The 22,222-nt window shown below is 40.3% G+C and overlaps 1 protein-coding gene across 5 annotated transcripts in view; it reads right to left on the bottom strand.

The window, feature by feature from the left end:
* palld (palladin, cytoskeletal associated protein) overlaps positions 1-22,222 on the bottom strand; it is a 60,357-nt gene that overhangs the window by 22,681 nt on the left and 15,454 nt on the right. For 4 of the 5 annotated variants that reach the window (XM_037974029.1, XM_037974030.1, XM_037974027.1 and 1 more), the window contains exons 3-10: positions 12,811-12,986; positions 12,579-12,645; positions 11,885-12,002; positions 11,745-11,807; positions 9,509-9,650; positions 9,386-9,409; positions 8,777-8,896; positions 6,926-7,406 (exon numbers count right to left, since the gene is read on the bottom strand). In XM_037974029.1, coding sequence (XP_037829957.1) covers positions 6,926-7,406; positions 8,777-8,896; positions 9,386-9,409; positions 9,509-9,650; positions 11,745-11,807; positions 11,885-12,002; positions 12,579-12,645; positions 12,811-12,986 — 1,191 coding nt within the window. Of the gene's footprint in view, positions 1-6,925; positions 7,407-8,776; positions 8,897-9,385; positions 9,410-9,508; positions 9,651-11,744; positions 11,808-11,884; positions 12,003-12,578; positions 12,646-12,810; positions 12,987-19,842; positions 19,946-22,222 lie in introns of those variants that run through there. The other variant, XM_037974031.1, reaches the window with a different exon arrangement.

Below are 22,222 nucleotides of genomic sequence, written 5' to 3'. Positions count from 1 at the left end.
GTGGGTGAATGACAAAACTCTAAAATTACGTCTAGTTGTGAGTGAAAGCATGAATGGTTGTTTGTCTCGTTTTGTCTCTATGTGTCCCTGTGATGGACTTGTGACCTGTCCAGGGTGTCCCCCGCCTCCCACACAGTGACTGCTGGAGACAGGCACCAGCTCCCTGTGACCTGGAAAGGAGAAGCGGGTAAAGAAAATGGATGAATGGATGGGCAGATAACAAATGATCACCCACTGTAAAAAAACAAGTTGTTTGTGGCCTTCAGTTTCTTCACCCTCCCTCCTGAAACCATGTCAGTGCTACAGCAGCTACATGATCTAGCAGGACAGAATAAAATGAAGCCAAAGGAAGCACAAGATAAATATAATCTGATGAGGCCTTTTTTGGTCTCAGTCACTTCAGTATTTTTACATTTCAGTGTTTGGTCTTGCTGTATGGTGATGGCACCACTTAACTTTAGAAAATTAGTTCCAATGGGGGGAAAAAAAACAAAAAACTTTGCACGACCTGTGCATTCCTTACTCTTGCCACTTTTGTCTACCCTTAAGGGGATATTTCAGCCATTGTGAAGAGCTGTTTTGTGTAAACATTATTAGCAATTAATATTTTCCCTTTGGTATCTCTCTCTCTAAACATCCTCAGTTTGGAGAAACAGCTTAGTTACGGCAGAACTGAACACAGCCAAGACCAAAGTGAACTGCCGCCATCCTACAACATCTCCAACTTCAAAAATTTAGAAAATTAGTGGTTTATGTGAATGCTATTTTATAAACTTTTACACTGCCGTTAATTTTGCATTACATGATTCTTCAGGCCGAAATACTGTCAAAAAGTCCTGCAAAAAGTGTCTCATGTTGCACTAGTAGTGCTACTAGAAGCTGCTGCTGCTGTTTACTCTTGCAAAATTGTTTTAAAACGGCAGTAACCCACTTTGGTCTTGGCTGTGTTCATATTAGCTGTTAGCTCATCAGTCCCTTCAGATGTAAACTCTTTTCTCCAAACTGAGGTTGTTCAGTATCTACAGCATGTAAGATATTAATTGTTCATAACTTTTTACACTGAACCCCACATGAAACAAATCTTTAAAATACCAGCTCTAAACATCTTAGGTGTATACAGAGCTTACTGTATATACTATTTTTTTTTTTTTTGAGTTAACACAAAACGCTTCTGTCTCGTTTTTTTCCCCCAGCTCAGTCCAAGCCACCCACGTCCTGTGGATAACAATCAGTCATAATTACAGCATCCTAGCAAACCAACAAGGGGAAAAAGCCTGAATGATTGCAGGAACGCTAAGATCAGTGTAGCAAAAGAAAAGCTAAATTGAAATCCCGTTAAGTGCCCATTTTTCATCAGACTGACTAAAACTGAACTAACTCTAGTGTTTCTTAAAAAAAAATCCCACAGTTTTGTTGTTAGTGAGACTTCTGCTCGTGTATAAAGCGCTTTGTGGAATAAAATCCGTGCAAGAGAACCATTTTAACTGTCAGCGTTGATTCCTGCTCTTACAAAAAGGGGATTAAGCTGTGGAGTGGATAATTGTTGCCTCTGCTCCTTGTGCTTGCAGTAACGCCCACCCAGACATATACTGTACAAGCCTATAATATGATGCTCTGCTCTTATGATCATAAGCGGCATGTTGGCAGTCACAGCTTCATCGTGTTGCACCTTTTGAATGTCTCCTCATATGTTTGTTTTATATTTCATAGTCTGTGAAACTTTTACATGCTCTTCCTATAAGCCAATATCTCCCTGGGATGAAAGCTTTATTCAAATATATGACAGGATGACAGGAACCAACATTGATCTTGGTCCCACTCAGACTAGCTGTTCAAAGAGACATCTACAACAGGTCAGATATCACTGGTTCATAAACTTTTCACAGAACTCCACTTAACAAGACCTTCACTTTCAATTTAAGAAATGTTTGCAAGCAGGTTGGGATCTTGATGCCATAACATCTTCAGATGAAAGAAGAAATAGCAACAGTACAAAGTTATAAACGCCTTACTGTAAAATGTGTTGAAGGGCCTGAATTGCAGCGATGAATCTGAGTCAAAAAGTGAAATATTTAGGGTTTTTTTCTACTCTGTCTCATCTGTTTGTTTGGGGGTTGAAGTAGCAACAATATGCTGACTAAGGGACTCCTGTTAAAGATCCCATTACGTAATCATAAAGCTTTATCAAGAAAATGACACTGAGCATGTCAGCACTGATACCTTATTCATAAACACACAAACATGTGCTCACATGCATATGAGAATCACAAGCTCCAGGTGTTATCTGTCTGTTATGACTTTATAGGTGTAGATTTTCATAGAAATGTCCTTTGTCATTAAACCTGGAGCGATCAGAAGAACTCCTCATGTCCACCATGACCTCATCCTCGTATCGAGATCTCGCTTTATCTCCTCAAATCTTTTCCTTGTGTGTCTCACTGCCAAACAGTGGCCTAAATATAGGTTTGAGCTTTTTGATCACTAACTTAAACTGGGTCCAAGCCCAAGGTAATGTCTAGTTGTTTTTAAACAACACATGAGCTGAAAGCAGTAGGTTGTGTTAGCAAAATATTTATTTTTCTCTGTGTGTTGGAGCCCCGAGGCAGAATGAAGTGAACTAAACACTGTCTGTACATGGCTCCACAACTGAACCCAAATGTTAATACATATAGAAATAATGGGGGACATTTCTAGTTTAGCATTCCTCTCTTTGCCACATGGTAAAGTCATTATCTTCTCCTCAGAGTTATAACTTGGTTCATATCCAGTTAGACAATCTGAGCCGGGCATGAAACCCAAATACATAAAAGCCTGCTCTCCCTTCCTTTAGTTCAGCCCTGAAAAAGTAAATAAATACCTTTCAGCGGGTTTGGTTTGACAGCAGTGCAGTCCTTCCCTTCCTGCCGAGTACAACGCAGACTTACTGAGGTGAAACAAACACTCTCACTTCATTTAAAGAATATTTGCAAATGAGTCACATTTGGTCAGATCTTTTTAAATGTGGTTTAGTGTAAAAGTTATGAATAATGAATGTCTTACCTGTAGTAGACAACTCTTCAAACAGATTGGTGAAATATAGTTTACTTCTGACAGGACTGATGAACTAATGGCTTGTTCAAGCCAGTTCGCTTAAAACCACTTTGAATTTTTTTGAGACTGAGCCTGTTTTTAAATGGCAACTTTGGTCTTGCTCAGACTAGCCATGAGTTCATCACTCTGTTAAGAACAAAATCTTTTCTCCAAAGTGAGATTGTTCAAAGAGCTGTTTACAACAAGCATTTATAACTTTTCAATAGAACCCCACTAAAAAGATCTGAGCTATCCCTTTTAAGTTTAAATATATAGGACTCTAGAAAGCTTCACTCATTAGATTAGAAACAGATATTAAACTCTAGACAGTCAGGCTTAAAGTTGAGTGAACTGTCTATAATGAAAGTCACTGATTCCATTGCCTTTATTAAAAGCAATAAACAAAAGTGCTTTCCATAATTGCTTTGTTTAAATACTCAAGAAAAAGGATAATAGTTTCCACTCCTTTTCATTTTATATTCTAACCATAAAACACAATGGTTTGGTAGAACATTTGGTTAGACATAAAGTCTCCTGTAAAATGTTAAGTCATTACAAAGTTCTTATTAAGAAAGTGGGATTATTCTCCAGAGTGCTCTGATTCCCAACAACTTGTGACTCACAGAGAAGAGGACAAAATGTGGCGACAGACAAACAGGATCGGACAAGCCTGACGAAAAGATCGGAGCTTTATGTCGAGCACCTCAGCTCGTACAAACCGAGTTCAGTCTAGCACAAACATGACCTTTGGTTAATGGCAGTGCTGCTGTTTTTATGGTGTAATTAAATAATTTAACAGGAGAAGAAGGAGCAGAGTGCTGGCTCACAGGTTTTAATGTACTCGCAGTTGGGAGTTGATTTCTTTGGTGCCTAATTCATGTCCTTATTGTGGAAAACTGATGATGACGTTCCTCCACAAGGAAAATTTCTTTAAAAAACCTGTGGCAAAAACTTAAAATAATGCTTTTTTTTGCAAGGTTTAAAACAAAACTAAGTCAGATACTTTCTCCAGTGAAAGTATGCAACCTTTGAGCCAATAAAGTAATTTACAGTATGTCCAAATGGAAACTATTTACTCATGGTGTAAGAGAGGGATGCTATGTATTCAAAACATGACTTGGTCTACCTTTAGCTTGGTCAAAGTTATTGTCACTTATTGTCTTCCTCAATGCAAGTCTTAAAGGGTTAAAACCTGAACTAAATGAATCTAATGGAAGTATGTTGTGTGATAAGGTTCACTAAGTCAAATATGTTGTGGTTCAACACAAGTCTTGCCGAGTATAATTCTCAATAACTTAAGCAATGAGGATCAATGCAAAATGTGCCACAACTCAAATTATGTCAACATATTCACACTTCCAAAAAACTCTAAAACAAACAAACAAACAAAAATACCTGAAATTTACCGTTTTTTTCTATATACAGTATTCCCTGCACAAACCCGGAAGCACAGAGTTATATAATAACATTTAAATAAGCTTCACTTCACTGCGATAAAGCTCTAAAAGCAGCCTGACAAAAGCACCAGCAACCCTGTGGTCAGGAAGTCTTCATTTACTATGTAGCCAGAAAACATTCAATTTGTTAAAACGAAAATTTACACCAGATCAGACCAGATGATAAGTCTAAAGCTCTTTAAATGAATCCACTGATAACCGTGAAATGTCTGGACCTGGTTTGAAAGTCTCAATCCAAATATTACAGCCTCTTCATAGCATATAGGGAAATTATTAGATTCATCTTCTTGGGCTTCAAATTTTAAATCTGTTCATACATTAAACATTTTGGTCCAATAGACAACATCATACCTCTTAAGTTTTGGCAACATGGGCCAGACTATTGTATTTGTCAAGCTATGCTATGTTGATACTTCACTTGGGACTTGTTTCAGCTCTTCTAAGTTATGTTATTTGAATAACAAATGGCTGGCCACACTGGTCTCATACCTAGGCTAAGGCCCCATCATGACCACAACATGCTGGCAGCACTCCAAGTAAGTTATTACAATGGTCTTGGGAGCAGGACTGCTATGTGCATTGTGTCCTGCCACTGTGCTTGCTACAACAACATCTAAAAATAATATTATTAATAATAATACTTTATTTGTTTAGCACTTTTTTAAACAAATGTCACATAGTGCTTCACAGTATTACATAAAACACCATCATAAATGACACCAGAAATGCCAGAAACTAATAGGATCACACCACACTTATACTACACTTTCGTCACACAGCTGCTCTGACCAATCCATGCACTCCACCCACTAAAAAATATTGTGCCACACTCAGCTTTCGCTTTTTGGATGCAAGGCAACAAGCACTTGTTCTCAACATGTCAGGCCGATTGGATGAGGAAGGAAGAAGGGTAGATGGTTCTGCACTGAGAACTCCTTTACCTGCATCCTCTCTTGCTGCCAATGGTGTTTACTCTTCCACAGCAAGGCCAAAATTAATGCTGGAGGCCAACAAACCTCATAGAAACAACCTCGCACAGATGTGATACTTATGGTGGTAGTGTTGCGCTTGTGAGGGGGGTGATCGTAAAGCGTAGTTGCATTCTGATGCGGCCAGAGAGAGTTGGTCCAGAGCAGGGCCCGAGGTGTGGTACAGTTATTGGTGTACAAGTTAGGACTGTCGTGGAAATGTGTGTTGAGGTCAGGGCCGTGGAAAACAGCAAAAAGCCAATTTGGCATGTACGAAGAGCATTGCAAGATCGATACTGCCTTCACACTGATGGTTTTCCAAATTTTGTGCTATCCAGGCCCGCCCTAAAAGGTCAAGTAGGTCATGGAGAGCATAATGAAACGAACAAGAACACAACAAATAAAACAAATGGATCTTTCTATGAGATATTCTATATCTGTGAGACCTGCTGGCGGAAGTGCAGTTTACAGATCACCCTGAGGGGGAGCAAGAAAAAATATTTATAGCAGCTTCTATTGCAGTCCAAGAGTTTTTAGGATATTTTACCTTTAACCCCAAATGTCATCTTTATTGTTAAAAAGTAAGCAAACCAGCATGATTCATCTTTTGGAGCTCATGAAACTGCCTTCATATTTTAGTCTGTACCAAAAACTGACTGGCCAAGCAACACAATAAACTAACAATGCCATTTTTTAAACCATGTAAAATGGACAGCAAAAAAAAAGCTAATCAAAGAGAACAAAATAAATCACTCAACCATAATCATTAGAGTGAAAGAATACTCTACAAATATTTGAACATGTATCAGCGAGACATCCCGGAAGCCTGGGGATTAAAAGGCTAACCACATAATGGCAGCATTCCTGCTCCAAGCCTGAATGTGGAGTTATGTTGCACGCCAAGCCTTCTCTTTCTCATGCTTTCTCTCTTTTTATCCTTATTTCTACTCAGCCCTCAGCTACATTCTTTCTTTCTAAAAAAGGCAAAATAGGAATGCATCAATCTGTGAAACAAAAAAAAAGAGATGATGTTCACAAGGCCAGTTCGCTGCAGACATCTTAAAACACTGGACCAATGAGAATACAACTATTCAATGTTTGACTTCTATCTAATAACAGTGACATCCTATCTGATCCCTACAGAGCTGTTAGAAAGGTGCTCGGGGAAAAATACAATGGCCCGGTTTTGGTTCGTTGTGGATCATAAGGTCAGACACAATAGGAGCCATCCAGCAAAGGCCACACAGATCTGTTTACAGCCACAGACAGATGGCAGCCGACAGGCTCATTGATGCCACATACATAAAGTTAAGGCTTTTGTTCTCAAAACGAGCTGGGATTCCCCTCATTATGACAAAGCAGAGACACAACACTGTGATTTTCATACCCACCTTCCGAGAGCAGACACGTGAGGGCACGGCAGGTACTCACAGCTTTGGCTTTGGTTTGGTAGGGAGCGGAGGACCCTCTTTCCCAGGAGACGGAGACAGTTTTCCTGGGGTGGGAGGGGAGTCTGGTGCAATGTGACTTGGTGCTGTGGCTGGTAGATCTGCTGCAGGGTCAGACTGTGGCAGAGGTGGAGGTGGAGGTGGGAGTGTGGCCTCTTTAGGTAAACATGGAGGTGATGGTGGTGGTGGTGGTGGTGGTGGTGGAGGGGGTTGGCCATTCTGTAGAGCTTCCGGCCCTTTGTCCTCCTCTTGTGAGCTCATTTGCACCGGAGGCAGAGCTGACACGCTGGGCCAGATTTCCAGCTCCTTGACGTGAAGAGCGTCAGAGCCGGGCTGAGGCAGCGCCATAGGTGGCAGCTCCAGGAGGCTGATCTCTGTGGGCGGTGGAGGAGGAGGAGGGAAGGACGCCGCATCCTCAAACCCTGAGCTGTCTCCAGACAGCCCATTACTGGATGAGTCCTCAACTGATGAGAGAAACAAGTGGATTTTTGTTCTTACTTTGAAGTTTAGTTTTCTTTTGGCCGGCACATGAGTAAAGATCACACACAGAGACTGTATCTCAGCTGATCTGAAGCAGCAGCTGGGTCCATTCAGGCTGATGCAATTCCTGTTTATTCAGCTTTTCCTTTAAACTTAATGATGAGTCCCATACTGCACTAACTAGCTGATAATGTACTGTAGACAGAAATATTTGTGTCTGGCTGAAAGCCTTTCCTTGATCTCATACAGACTTAACAGAAACACAAGAGACGGTCATCTTGTAAAGGCACTTCATGACAACTTTTATATATAACCTGAAAACAAATTATCTTCTGGGAATGACTGGACAGTTGGACATTAGTGTAGTGATGTTTTATTTGCTGCTACACTTCTTCTGGAAAAAGGACATGATCCAGTTTTGGAAAAATTTGAAAAATGCATTTTTATTAGATATGTGTAAAGGCATATTTAATTTGACTTTGTTTTGCATTTGTTAGCTTTAATAAGGTTGTGTGATGTACTTCTGAGTAGTGTCTTCCCTGAATCAGATCTGTGTGATTTAAAATTGGGAATTCAAAGATGAAACTCTAAACTGAGTTTATTCGAGATGAGGCAACAAAAATAATGATTTTCATAAAAGATTTGTCATCAAAAGCAGCTCAAGCCTTGATCATTTTATAGTCGACTGTTTGCTTTGAGCTGAGTCCTTTGAGAGTTGTGTCAAGTTTGTTGTTTAGAGGGATTTTTTCCCCCCCCAAATGTTTAAAGATAGCTTGTGTCTTTGTTTTTTCAGAAAGTTTGCTTTTCTTTTTAGTTAAGTTTGAGGGACAAAAAAAGTAGAACTTATAAAAAAGTAAAAAAACAACAACTAGTGGCTTCAAAAAATCTGTACTATAGTTTTTACTTGGATCACTGTGATTGTTTTGAGGAAATAGGGACTGGCAGTGATTTTCAAAAATAATATATAATGTGACTGTTTTATAAAGTGGCTGCATTTTTTATTTTTTTATTTTATTAAACCGGGATCTAATAGTAACATGCTGCTAACTGGACTACACAAGGGTGTAGAATTTATTCCCATTCAGAGTGACTTTAACAACTAAAATAGGGTTTACTTTAAAAATCCAACCTGCTCGTCATCATATTTTATTGTTAAAACTCAGAAATACAAAGTCTGGGAATATCATGAGGGCTTGATCCACTTCGAAAACTTCCTTTTTAAAAGTCGTCACACTTTGTAACACTCCCATGTGATATACATAAACAGTAATAGATAGCACTTCTTATTCTTTTTACCCTTCAAATATTTATGCCTGCATGTCGCCCTGTGGTATTTTAATGTTTCTGGACGCACCTGGAGTGACGGTGAGTTGAGCTGTGCTGCTGACAGAGCCGTAAGGGTTGGACGCTGTGCAGCAGAACAGACCCCCATCCTCTGGAAAGGCCTCGGCAATCACCAGGGTACAGATCTCCTCTATGAACCACAAAAAACAGTCACTGCTGTTTGTATTAAAAGCATAAGGTAGACAGGTAATGTGCAGAGAAGATGAGGGATGTCTCGTGCAGACTGATGAGTCACTGGTCAGACACACAGAGAGCAGATCGAAGATGAACAATCATGAGGAGCAGACAGACACACAGATGTTCAGGGATTCTCTGTGACTCACAGACCAAGATAAACCCTCAGTCACACAGATGAGAGACCTATCAGAGGTTAATTAGTCCATCTGCCATTGTTTCTCTTACTGCGTGTCGACTTTCTCAGGGACTCCCTCTGACTCTACATGAGTGTTCTGTGAGACATAAATGCTCTTAAACTCAACCTGCGATCTGATTTAGTCATGACCAACGCTGCATCTCAGTCTGAGTCTCCAGACGAAGCTTCTAATCAATTAGTAATGGAACCACTGACTGTAGGGAACACGACTGACAGTCATGAGCTGATGGACCCAAGGCAACATACCTGGCTCAGCTGCAGATCGAGGCTCTAATCATCATCACCGGCACAAATGAGGACAAAAGAAATGTTAGCACATATGTGCAAACAATTGATAAATTAAAGTTATTCAGCTTGTCTGTGTCTCACTTTTCTGGAGAATGCGGAAATCAGGGGAGTCCAGAATCTCATTTCCCTGGCGGTACCATCGGACCTGCAGGGGGGAGCTTCCACGAACCCTGCACTCCAGGACCACCACCTGGCCCTCTGACGCCAGGGCGTCCTGCAGGAGCTACATGAAGAAGGGATTGATCAGCCGGAGTGGAGGGAAGAGGTCAAAAGGGATGAGGAGAAGAAGGAAGGAAGTGAAGGATGATGAGGACAAGGCTGAAACAGGTAATGAAAAGGATAAATCTGCTTCAGAGGAAGCACATGACGCAGAGATAATTGAGGACAGCAGGAGGAGGAAGGTTATGTGCTCATAAAACTCAGAAAGAAAGAAAGAAAGAAGAAAAGTGGAACTGAAAGGGCATCCAAAATCAAAATCCTGTTATATAACTCCTCTCTTGCATCAGCCCCTCTTTCACAGGGCATTACTCATTACTGCAGACCCTTCAGCATTTTTACATTTTATTTTATTTATTTTGCAGGTTCATGTAAACCGTTTTCCCTCAACTATTTACACGCAAATCTCTACGAAGATGCACTACAAGCAGCTGTTTTTGTTTTGTCCATTAAAAGTTAAAAGTGAAAACATCCCATTTATATAAGATTCCTCACATGACACTTTATTGAAACCTGAAATGATGTTTTGGGAATAATCCTTTCATGCAAGACAGACATTTGCTTTAAATTTTTAGCCCAGATTTTTCTTAATACACAGTTTCTAGGGCTTTTTCAGGTCTCTCCAGATATGACAATCAACCATTTTGGCTTTGCCTGCCGCTATGAAAGGCAGGCAATCATGTAATTGTGTCTGTTTGTTTGTCCGTCATGTTAGTAAAATATCTCTTGAATCACCAAATAGATGTTATTGACACTTTCAGAAAGTAATCAGAGGTCCATTTTTTTTATAAAAGAGGTACTCAGTTCAAAGTTGGTTTTCTCAAAGTGGCTTCATTCAGTTAATTGTATCGTTGAAATGTAGACTTTCTCTCAAAACAAAGATCCTGGGCACTCTGCAAAAGTATTCCACTCGTTTGCTCTTTATTTTTTTCAGATTTTGCTAATATTGGCACTTTTATCCATAGATCACTTTTGAAACAATATTACAAAGTGCTTTAAATGTAATACAGATGCTAAAATCCACCAAAAAAGAGCTAACACAAATAATGGATTAGATTAGAACAATAAAAATAGGCTTAAATGCGATATTAAATATTGGACACCGAGCTTGTCTGTCAGAGACCATTATACGGACACCTCCAGAGTACTGGGGGGATATTAACTGTTAGGTTATCTATGAAAGCGCTCACAAGCCTCAGAAAGTAAAATCCAAAGTCCAAAGTTCAGTCGGTCACATGGCAGCCGATAGTGTTGGAGAACTACACAAACAAGGGAGCTGACGGAGACCCCACACTAACTAGTCCATCTATCAACAAGAAGCACTCAGCTCCAACGTGAATACATCCGTCTGAATTTCTCACTGAATGTTTTCAGCATTGGCTCAGGAGGAAAATGCGTGATGGGTCTACCTCCTGAGGGGTGAAAGTTGTGTCAGTGGTGTGATTAAAGCCTGTGAGAGCTTACAGAGACGCTGGATGTGGGGGTGAAAGAAAAACAAATGTCTTTTCTTAATGAAGCGAAAAATGATTAAGGGCCTGACAGGATGCATGAAAGTGAAGGGGACCTGACCCCTGTGGGTTTGGCAGGGCTGTTTGAAGCTCTGCCTCGGCCCGTCTCAGTCCAGCTATCACAAGACCCGCAGAGACGGGGGGGTTGAGTCTGTCCTGGACTTTGAACTGGAGGAGGAGGAGCTCATAAAAGTCTATGTTTTATCTGACCCCCACGGCTGAAAGCCACAACACTGTGTTCTGTTATTATGAGACGTCTTAAGGCATGTATGCCAGGAGGATCTGTGGATAAATGCGTGCACAGTGTAACCATATACAAGCATGGATGAATTTAATGGATCTTTTCATAATTTGAATTATATGGTCATCTTTCAGTTTATTTTAAGAAGAATTTTAATGACACACCAATTACTTTTTTTACAACAGTAGGTTTAACTTTGTGGCAACTCTGCTTCACCAGAACTGAAAAGATGGGAGACCTTTAGGATGAACTGAAATGCTGAGTTCCTACAACCAGGTAGCACCATCCGATCTACACAATGTAATGCAGCTCTAATTACAATCATCCATGTGTTGAATATATATTAACCTACCTTGGTGAACAGAGGAGGGCCTGTCAACTCACCACCATGCAGGGGCAACACCGGGCTCTGCATCTGAACAATAAAACACATTTCATTGGACATCTTTCACAGATAGGAGGGTTCTGCCGCTGAGTGCTGTGAGTCCTTACCCGCTGTGGAGGCTGAGACATGGACTGGACCAGGGTGGAGCGATGAGGAAGAACCTCTGAGGTTTTGGGTGATGATGAGCGTATTGTAAGGGACATCGAAGTAGACTTTTTCTGAGCTCTAAAATAAGCAAAATATAAATGAGTGAGCTGAGAAAAAAGAAAGAATTTCCCAGCTCGATATGCTTTTAGTTTGCCTCTGCAGCAGTACAGATAATATCAGGGACCTTGGCTTCGGAGCGTAAACACAGAGGGGAGCAGGAACAGAAATCAGGTGGCACAGATGGAGGCAGATTTATACAGAAGATAATAATCAAGTACATTTAGAGAAATAAAAAGCATCTGATGTTGGTAATTTTCAAATGCAAAGCAAAAGGTTTACTCATCAAGACAGACTGATTTGGTCTGAAAATGGAAAAACAGGAAAAAAATACAAAGAAAGTGAGGTTTAAAATCTTAGAGTTTAAAATCTGGAAGAAGGTCCAAGGCACATCCATGACACGGACGGTCTTTTTCATATTAACCCTGAGGACCTCTCATTATTTGGAATGTGTCCTACATGTTCTGGGTCAGTGTTGCGGCTCTTTAAAGTGAAGTAGACAGCAGACTTGATTAGCTGCTGCAGGGCTCAGTTAACCCGTTCAGGGATTTAATGTTCACTGGGTCGTGGGGTTAAAAGATGCAGAAACACACGTACTGAGGCATGACTCCTGATCTTGACTTTGACGCCGCTCCTTCTCCTTCTGAGTCTGTTGATGACGCCCCTGAGAGTGGACACAAACAAAAGCAGAGGTGGGGTTTTGCAGCATAATATGGAACATTTTCTTTGAAACAGAATGGCATCAGTATGTTATTGTATTGTAAATATATATATGTTACTAGACACTATAAGTTTTTTTTTTTGATTGTAAAATAAGTTTGTTTCTGACCTTCGATGTACACCTCAGCTGAGGTATTGTCTGCTCCGAGGCTGTTGGAAGCTACACAAGTGTACCGTCCTGTGTCGTCCTCAAAGGCTTCAGCGATCACCAGAGTGTGCAGACCGCCGTCCCTCCAGATTTGTATGTCTGGGGAGTTTTGCAGCTCACGGCCTTCGCAGAACCACCTGCCAAAAGGTGTCAACTTTAACATGTTTTTTAAAAAAATGCACCGTTTTACTGAGCATTTTAAAAATAATTTATTTTAAGAAATGAAAGAGCTTTAAGTTTGTGAAACAGTGGAGGTAAAACATATATCATAGTTCCTTTTATTTGTTTTTTTACCAGACAAATCAATCACTTTTCTTGACAAATATGTTAATCTAAATTATTCTCTTTCAAATATGATGGAGGTCTGCCAATCAGCTTCCCATAAAAAGCTACTGATTCACACACACACACACACACACACACACACACACACACACACCTCCCGGGCATGTCTGAGTTTCTGTCTCTGCCGAGTATCAGCAGCACTGAGGCAGTGACAGCATGCTTCATGGGAAGGAGAAACACCCTTTCCTCTGTTTCCAATCAGAGTGTTGTGTGTGTTTGGGCAGGTTCTTGGGTCCTGTACCACCTTCCTGAGGAATGCCAGCACATGCTTTGTTTCTTGATGTGGGACTCAACAAGGATGAGAGAGTCTACAACTGCAGCAGCTTCATCTGTCTCATCTCTCTTCACTGGGTTACGATTAAAGCAGACCACATCAAGGACAAGATGAAACAAAAAAAGCTCAAATCAACCATCTTCTGGCATGCACAAGGCTTTCAGGATTTCTGTCAGCAGTTTCTTATCAGTTCTTAAAGCCTTTAAAAATTGATAAGAATGCAGCCACCTTCTACTGATAGGCCACACATATGGCATCAACACTCTTTTAAAAGTGATGCAAAGTCCTGTTCACCTCTTGACCTCTGCACTGACAGAGGGAGGTGCAGGAATTCCCAAAACGCAGGAAGAACAGCTGTTCTGCACACCCAGAGCCCTGACCTGTCGACATTCCCGCCAGCTGCATAAAAATTAATGACATCCCACTGCATGGCCACAACTTGACTTCATCCACTCTGATGTGTCAGTCGAACAGTAGAAAGCAGCTGATCTACAAATATCCAGACACCACTGCATATTTCACACCTGACAGAGTGGGTGTGGGAGCAGAAACTGTGGCAGAGAAAGTGAATGATTGAATAAACGGCAGGTAGAGGAACAGGAGGTGATTAAGTATGAGTCAAGCCAGGCCAGACAGAGAAAAAGATGCACTCATTTATTAGTGAGACAAATCAGACTTGGCCATTCATAACAATCACTGACAGGTCGAGCTTTTCCTACACTCTCCTCTACTGTTTAAAACTTTCATATGAAGTATTTTTCGTGTCCTGTTGCTTATTGAAAATGAAGCACAGTTGATTTTGTGCAGCCAGGCTCTAGTTTGTTAAATAAAGGGAAACTTATTTCAAATACAAAAAGCATGAAAACACCTTATTTATTTATTTATTTAGGCAAAAAAAAAAAGACCACGTTTCATCCGTCAAGATGTCAAACAATTCAACAGCTATCTGCGGACCAAACATTAAAGCTGTTCAGAAACAACATTATAAAATGACTCTAGCCAAAGTCTCTGGTTCCAGAATTGAGAACAGCCAGGGTCTGACGGAGAGAAGTAGATTCCTTTTTAACAAACCAATATGCTCGTGTGGTTCTGAAATCCATCTTTCTAGATTGTAACCAGGTGGAGAAAAGTGAAAACAACTTGTTTGCATGACTTCCAAGTCTGATGGGGAGAAAACTCAGGTTTCGTTTGTTGGCTAAGCCTCTGTTTCCTTTAAGCTTTAATGAAAATTTATGGAAACTGAAATTCCAATGCACACTCTGAAGAGGACTGTTTAATGTAAATTCTCTTTAAAATAGAAAAATAACTTGAATGTTGTTTTAAATTAAAAGACATTTCAAAACAGGTTTGATCCATCATATTGCATCAGTAAGCTAACTGTTTGAGTTATTCATGTAAATGTTGAAGTGGGTACAAGGAGAGACATTTTCTCTGAATCTGTACTGAATCAATCCAGATTCAGCAACAAACTGTTAAAAATAAAGCACAAAACAGATTTAAAGTTCACGCATTCGTTATTGGTGTTTCTTGCTTTCATTATGTTTTTTACACATTTAGTAGCTTTTACACCTCAGTGCTTAGAGCAGCCACCCTCCAATAAGAGAGTTGAAAAGGCCGGCTTGTGAGCGGAAAGTGACCTGCTGCTGTTTTAAAATGACTTCAATTTAAAAGGTTTTATAAACCAGAGATCCTCAAGGTTCAGACTCCAGATCAAACCAGACCCAGCCTACATGTTAAATATATTGGTGCAGTGCAATGAAATGGATGTTTGCTATTTGGAGAAAATATTTTATTCTTGTCAATAAAATGTTTTGTTAAAGAAATACTACATTTTATCATCTTTTATGTGTAGTTATCATGACTTTATTTCTACCTATTTGCTCAGAATTAGTATTTCAGCAAATTAGTTGAAGTTAAATTTTTTTTCTGGACAAAGTGTCAGGGTTCCTGTGTGTGAGTGTGAGTATGAGTGATGCATCTGTTCCAGCAAGAATCTTGGTGAGGAACCTGGGCAGCCTACACAGGTGGATCTCATCAGCCTCATCAGTGTTGGGGGATAAAGGAGCAGCAGAATCTCCACTCAGTGCTGGATGATTAATGTGCACCGGTAGTCTCTCTAGCCGTCTCTCGTAGTTCACTGTACTAGAGTTTTTTTGGATTTGTTTCTTCGGTGATTTTCCAGTGATCTCATAGCCCTGTGCTTTGCCAGCCTTTAGGTTCGCTTCTGGATTGTCTAGCTGGATCAAGTTCCATTGTTTTTTCCTCCGGTGGATGAACCTGCAAGCCTGCCTGCCCGCTGCTTCCCCCCACACCGCTTCATCAATTCTCTGGCACCCAGTCTCAGGAATCTCCGCGACCCATCCTCCACACAGGACCCTGGACACACTACCCCATGCTTCTACCAGAACCATTCTAAGTAAGCTACTTCATTCTGCTTCACTGACAACCTCATTCTAGGACACCAGTAACCCCACTCTCATTCCAGGAACTTCTGATTGAACGAAGCTACCAGAAGGGAAAGCAGAATTGTCACGGTCTTTAAGAAATAAAATTAAACCCTTACCTAACTCAGTCTTGTTGATTTTGCATGTGGGTCAGAAGGTTAACGCCGAACATGACACAAAGATGTTTTGGGTTTTTTCCAAGCAAAACAAAAACATATCTGTTTAAAAATATATTTGGATTAGTGTAGTCAAGACATGTAAGACTCATCAGCTCTGAGCATAAACCACACAGGAAGCACAAACTTTTCCCAACAAACACAATAAAACCCCCTCATTAATCAACCTTAATGATCTGCTATTAGGTATAATTACCCAGTAAGCTAATTTAGAGACATACGGTAATGTTTATTTAATCCCCTCTGTGTGTCTGTGGAATGTGCTGAACATGATAATAGGCCTGAACAGCGAGCTGTCTTCTCGAGATTTTGTTGAGTTAGACACAGTGCAAAAGGTACAAAAAGAAATCAGCCATCAAAAGCCTTTTTTCATGGAAAAACGGGGTATTTTTTTAAAAAAACGCGCTGACTCAGTTCTCTGAGAAAAATGACTGAAAGTAGAAATTTCTTGCTGCAGTGTAGCTTTACCACCCACTTCTTCTCAAAGTACATTCAAATTAATTGAAAGTGAATAGCTATAATGAGTAAGGCATCCACCTTTTCATTCATCCCAGCAAATAGTGGCGTTAAACATCCCACCATTAGCATCAAACAGCCTGTCACCAGCTCTTACAAACAATAATAGCATGTTGGAAAGTAATTTACTTAGTTCAGTTAAGACAATTGAGGCCAGATGAAGCGTCAGATATCACTGTATGGCTCTGTGCTAACCTAGTCCAGAAGAAGAAAGCATTCCTCAGAAACAAGCCAAACCAAAAGCCCATTGCCCTGGCCTCCATGGTGCGTGCTGAGGGTCGCGCTCTCCTCATCTGACCCTGTTGTTATTTGCTGCTGTTGATGGAAAATCTCACGGAGCAAAGCTCAGTTTCACCACAAACCCCAACGAGTGGAGGCCAGAGGAGAGGAAAGGGAAGGAGGAGGTTTCAGTCATAATAACGACCATGACACGATGTAGAAGTGGCCGGCTTTCAAACAGCACAACCACAAGACATTCAACAATCAATACGAGACATAAAGCAGGATTAAACATCTTTCAGAAATGAATTGTTTTTCCTTTCAAGTCGGCCCGCAGTGTTTGTTCTGTAAGACCACAGACTTCAGATGAGGTTCAACTGGACAACAAGAGCGGCACCAAGTTTGCTTTTATCTCTGATCACAAACTACAATGGATGTCAAGTGAAACTGCCCAAACACTACAGCAAATAATGTTTGCTTTACTATCTTCTGATTTATATACACAACGTAGTGGAAGCATATTGGGTTTCCTCTTTTCCACAAATGCTGACTGAGACCAACAATGGATGCAGCTTTAAAGCAGAATGAATTAAAGGCCTACAAGCCTTTTGTGCAAGAGTTTTACACTAAGATCTTCTTATGTTGAGAAATGACAGACATATAGCCACTGTAGCAATAGGGGACCCCCTTCCTGTATGACCTCTGACCTAAAGCCATCTTTCAGTAACTGCGCAAAAGTTAATTTTGTTATGACAGACTCCTTGGTATTGTTTTGATAAAGTGTTTACATTCCGAGGGTTCACTCTCTGACATCTAATCAGTCTAGAAAGATTGTTTATGCTTTATTTAAGAATCATAAAACACATGATTTATACAGAGATCAAATCTGTTCATTTGATTCTGAAATCTTTTGAAATGTGAAATAAAATTAATGTTCAGGATTTTTACGTTTATCGAATAAGAAATTAGTCAAATGGTTTAACAAATTTTCTTTTGTCTCATAGAGGAGACAGTACAGTAGTAGCATGTCAGCAGAACTTTTGAACAGGAAAAGATTGAGAAATCAGAACCCTGAGGGGGGGGATTGCTTGAAAAAAATGAGACATTTTCAAACATAAAAAAGTCAACTAAGTATATAATAAATAATCTTTAAAAAATAAATGATAAAAAAACCAAAACTTATATTTTTAGTACTTTTGCCTTCTATGTAGGCCCAGGGTTGCTGTACTTGTCGAGGAGCCTGACTGTCTGAGAAGTCGCTTTTTTCCAGTTTGTTTTGTGTTCGTCTCTGTGATGCTCTCCTCGTCTTCCCTTGTCGGTAATTTTGTTAACTAAAGTTTAAAGCGTATGTTTTGCCTAATTTTATTTTGTAAATCCAGCAGCAGTAAAATAAAAGTAAGAGAGAATAAAATAAGTGGAAAAAAAAAGGTAGACAATTTTTTGTAGCTTTAAGAGGTAAGTCTAGCTTCACCAAGTCATTACCAAGGATGACCGTTGTGAGCATACGGCAGTGCCAAGGAGCGAGGATCAGTCCTGTTAATGTTGTGGAGACACACACTGGTGTCACTCCTGGCATCAAGGTATGTGGAGCCATAGACTTCAGGTCCCTTTTGGTAGATATTTGTGGGACCATGAGGGCACAGCACTACGTTACTCACATCCTGCATCTCTATCTGTCGTTTTAATTATATCACTGTGACCATCGTTTTAGATCAGGGGTGGGCAACCCTGGTCCTGGAGGGCCACCATCCTGCATGTTTTACTTGTTTCTCTGCTCCAACACACCTGATTTGAATCAAAGGGTGATTAACAGGCTTCTGCAGAACATTAAGAGGTGATTTAACCACTAAATCAGGTGTGTTGGAGCAGAGGAACAAGGAAAACATGCATGATGGTGGCCCTCCAGGACCAGGGTTGCCCACCCCTGGTTTAGATCATCAAACTAGCTTTTGTTTAGCAAGCAGAGTTTGGCTTGGCTTTGAACTTACATTCATCAAAATTCACGGCCATTGTTTAGACTGAATGTGATACAGAACAAGTTAAATATCTTCTCATTACTACAGAGAAAAAAAGTGTTCTTCAGTACACTGTTTTGGTTTTATTTTTAGGCATCTTTCCCACATGTACCAGGCAGCTATTTTCTCTGGTGCTCTAATAATCCCCACTGGGCTGCCCTACCACAAAATATCAGTTACTTTTAACTAGCTGCTAACAGCTTCTTAAACAGAGTTCAGTTTAAATATACTTTAAGTACACGCAGGATCACAAATGTCTCTGCCTAAAAAAGAAGCACAAAGCCTGTGATGATGAATTCGGGTTAATTGTGGCACAGCATAATAGGTCAAGGTTCACTGGAATGATTTGAACAACAAACAGCTGTAGAAGAAGCTGTAGTTTATTTCTAACGAGTAGACAAAATACATTTTACTCCAATGAATCTTTGCTCAGTGTGACTACAACCTCTGTCCACAAGCTTTAGACAGGAGACCCAGAGGTGAGCAGGAAAATGGTTCAGAGTCTGTCATTGTGGGCAATGATTTGAAGGTCAGGTGATTAGGAATACATAAATAACTTTGCTGAATCATATGAAGATTTAATAGTGTGTGTGTACGCACATAATAAAGACTTAACTACAACAGCGACAGATTTGTGCAACAGCTTAGGTGCCCCCTGCACACAAACTCACACAAATGTACACATTTTCATTTGTAGCCAACTTAATCCCACATAAATCAACACAGAGATTGTTTTTATTTTCTACAAAGAACAATAAAATCTACTGCTACAATATAATATTGCAATACAAAATACAGAGTTTTATTAACTTTCAGAGAGAAGCCAACAGTTTTTTAAAGGCTAAAAATGTCAGCTAAATTCAATAAAATCTCCACTATATTATTTTCAACCACAATGAGTTTGAGTCATATTAAAATAACTTGTCAGATCAGATCAAAAGGACTGAAATTTGACTTTCACACAACTCTAAGAGGAACTGATATGGTTGTTCAAACTAACTTACCTGAGCTGTTCTACCTCTTATACTTCCCAATAAACTGAAGTCAATAAAAGCTCCCCTGCTGTTGGGTTGAGCACAGAGCCTCTCCTCCTGACAGTATGACACACAGAGACTTACAGACATCTACACAGTTCTCAGGCTGAGCTGAGGGCTGAGAGGGAGGGAGGGAGCAGTCCTTAGCTGCCAAATTCCACACCAGACAGAAGAGCAGAAAAAAATACATTTAAGACTCATTAAAAAAGACAAAAACTGTTTTGCAGCGGCTCACACTGAACTCAATCATACAGCTCCAGCGGTTGGCTGAAAATGTCTGCAAGTTTTCCTCCAAATCACAACAAGGGTAAAGGCTTCTCAGACGAGTCGAACCTCACTGCAACTCTCGACCCGTCAAAGCCGAGAGCAGGTAAACGTCCTGCAGCAAGCTGCATTTTGTGGGCTGCAAACATTTCTTGCATTTATGGAGTCGGTCTCCAAAACAAAATAAAACAAACCTAACTTTTCTGCTGCCATACAAGCCTTGGCCACAGTCGGATGACCATCAAAAGCACCACAGCGAGCCTTGGCTCGAGCCTCCCGGCACTGTCACCATGGTAACCTCCGAGGCTCTGATCTGTGACGGCAGGAAGGAGAGTGTCTTGTTAATAAGAAGTGACAGTGCTACGGTATGCACAACTGTGTGACCAGAAGAAAGAGAGCTTCAAATACACTAGCCCAGACTTAACAAATCCCATATGTCAGAACTAGAAGCCGGTATTTCAGCCAGTATAAAAATAGCCTGCATGCATTAGACTTTAAATAGGCCATTTTGTGATGGCAGCACCTGGCAAGAACAGGACAGATGGTTGTAGCTACTGTGAGAAGTCTGTGTACATCACATTTCACTAAATCTCACACACACACACGCTAACTAATTCTTCTAACTAATTTCACCCAACTCAGCAGAGAAAAAAATAATCTATTTGTGGTGGATGGCTAATGCACAGCAGAACTAGAAGGTGTGGTGTGTTTTACTCTCTGCAGGGGCTTCTTCTCAACACTCAAGCTTTACTGCATGATATTTTGGTCACCAGCAGCCCTCCACTGGGATGTGGCAGGTGGGATTATTTGTGGTGCGCATTACTTAAAGGGTCAGATCTCTTCGTCTGTGTGTGTGACACTTTACTTGGTGGCATAATGATCAACGATGAGAAGCGCACACATCTAACAACGTCCATTCCCAGTGGAACACTCTGTCATCTTGTGGTTCTCTTAGTCATATTCTTCTGGTTGGTGAGATAACTTTCTCCCCTTTGCTGTAACAGCATCATGAAAAAAAAATGAGCAGAAAAAAGTATTTTAAACAACTAGAAAGATGGCCAGTTTTTCAGTGCCTGCACGCTCACATTAACAACCGAACAACTAAAAGTGGCCCTCCTACACCCCCTGCTGTGTTTCTGTACACTCATTCTGAAAACATGCAATGGGCAGATGGTAGCAGCTCTCAGAAATTATTTCCAAGCTACATACTGTATTTGTTAACATGCAATGCACAGATGCACAACAGAGTCATAAGACCAACATTTTGTTTCAAACTCATCTTCAAATAGATTCAGTTTTTTATGCTCCTATCAGTCTGTACACAGTCCTCCATAATGTCACTTTTGTAAAATTTTCCTTCAGACATTTTGAGACCTGGAGAACTTTGGGAAAAGAATTTTCCTGAAGATTGTGCCATATTTTTCTGCACACATTGGTTGTTACAGAAAAACATCACCACAAAATGATGCTGCTGTCACCATGTTTAGATGGAAAAATGTTAATGTGATGATACTCCGTGCCTGGTTTCTTTTAGTAAATTCCCAGCAGATAGCCATGTCGCTTTGAGGAATGTCCATTAAGAGCTGACTGGTGCAGAGCTGCACTGATTGTTATCCTTCTGTAAGGTTCTTCCATCACCACAAAACAACTTCTGACCTCATTCATTGTGAGCATTTGCTTGCTGGTTGTCTGATCAAGGCCCATCATCAAATAACTGAGTCTGCAGAAGCAGCCAGATCTAGGAATTTTGCCAGTGGTTACATATATTTGTTTTTTGAATGAAGGCCACAATCCTTTGGAGAACCTTAAACCTAAAAAGTTGCAGAATTGTTTTTAATCCACTGTCATATTCCTGATCTACAGCCAGTCTTTCTACATTATGTCTTGGTTTTTATCCCAACAAACACTGTAAACTCTTAGACCTCATAAAACCTTTTCGTTCTTTCTAATTGCGTGAGAAAAAAATAAATACAATAAAGCATGCACTTCCAAAAATTCACTGGGATGGGTACCAGACCAACAAAACAATAAACATGAAAAAGCAATGGGTCAAGGCGGCTCTTGATTCAGAGTTTGATAGTCTGAA

The sequence above is a fragment of the Kryptolebias marmoratus genome, linkage group LG24, assembly GCF_001649575.2.
Source record: "Kryptolebias marmoratus isolate JLee-2015 linkage group LG24, ASM164957v2, whole genome shotgun sequence".
NCBI classification, from domain to species: domain Eukaryota; kingdom Metazoa; phylum Chordata; class Actinopteri; order Cyprinodontiformes; family Rivulidae; genus Kryptolebias; species Kryptolebias marmoratus.
Note: the sequence above shows the minus strand (reverse complement) of the source record. Positions and strands in the feature narration are given on the sequence as shown.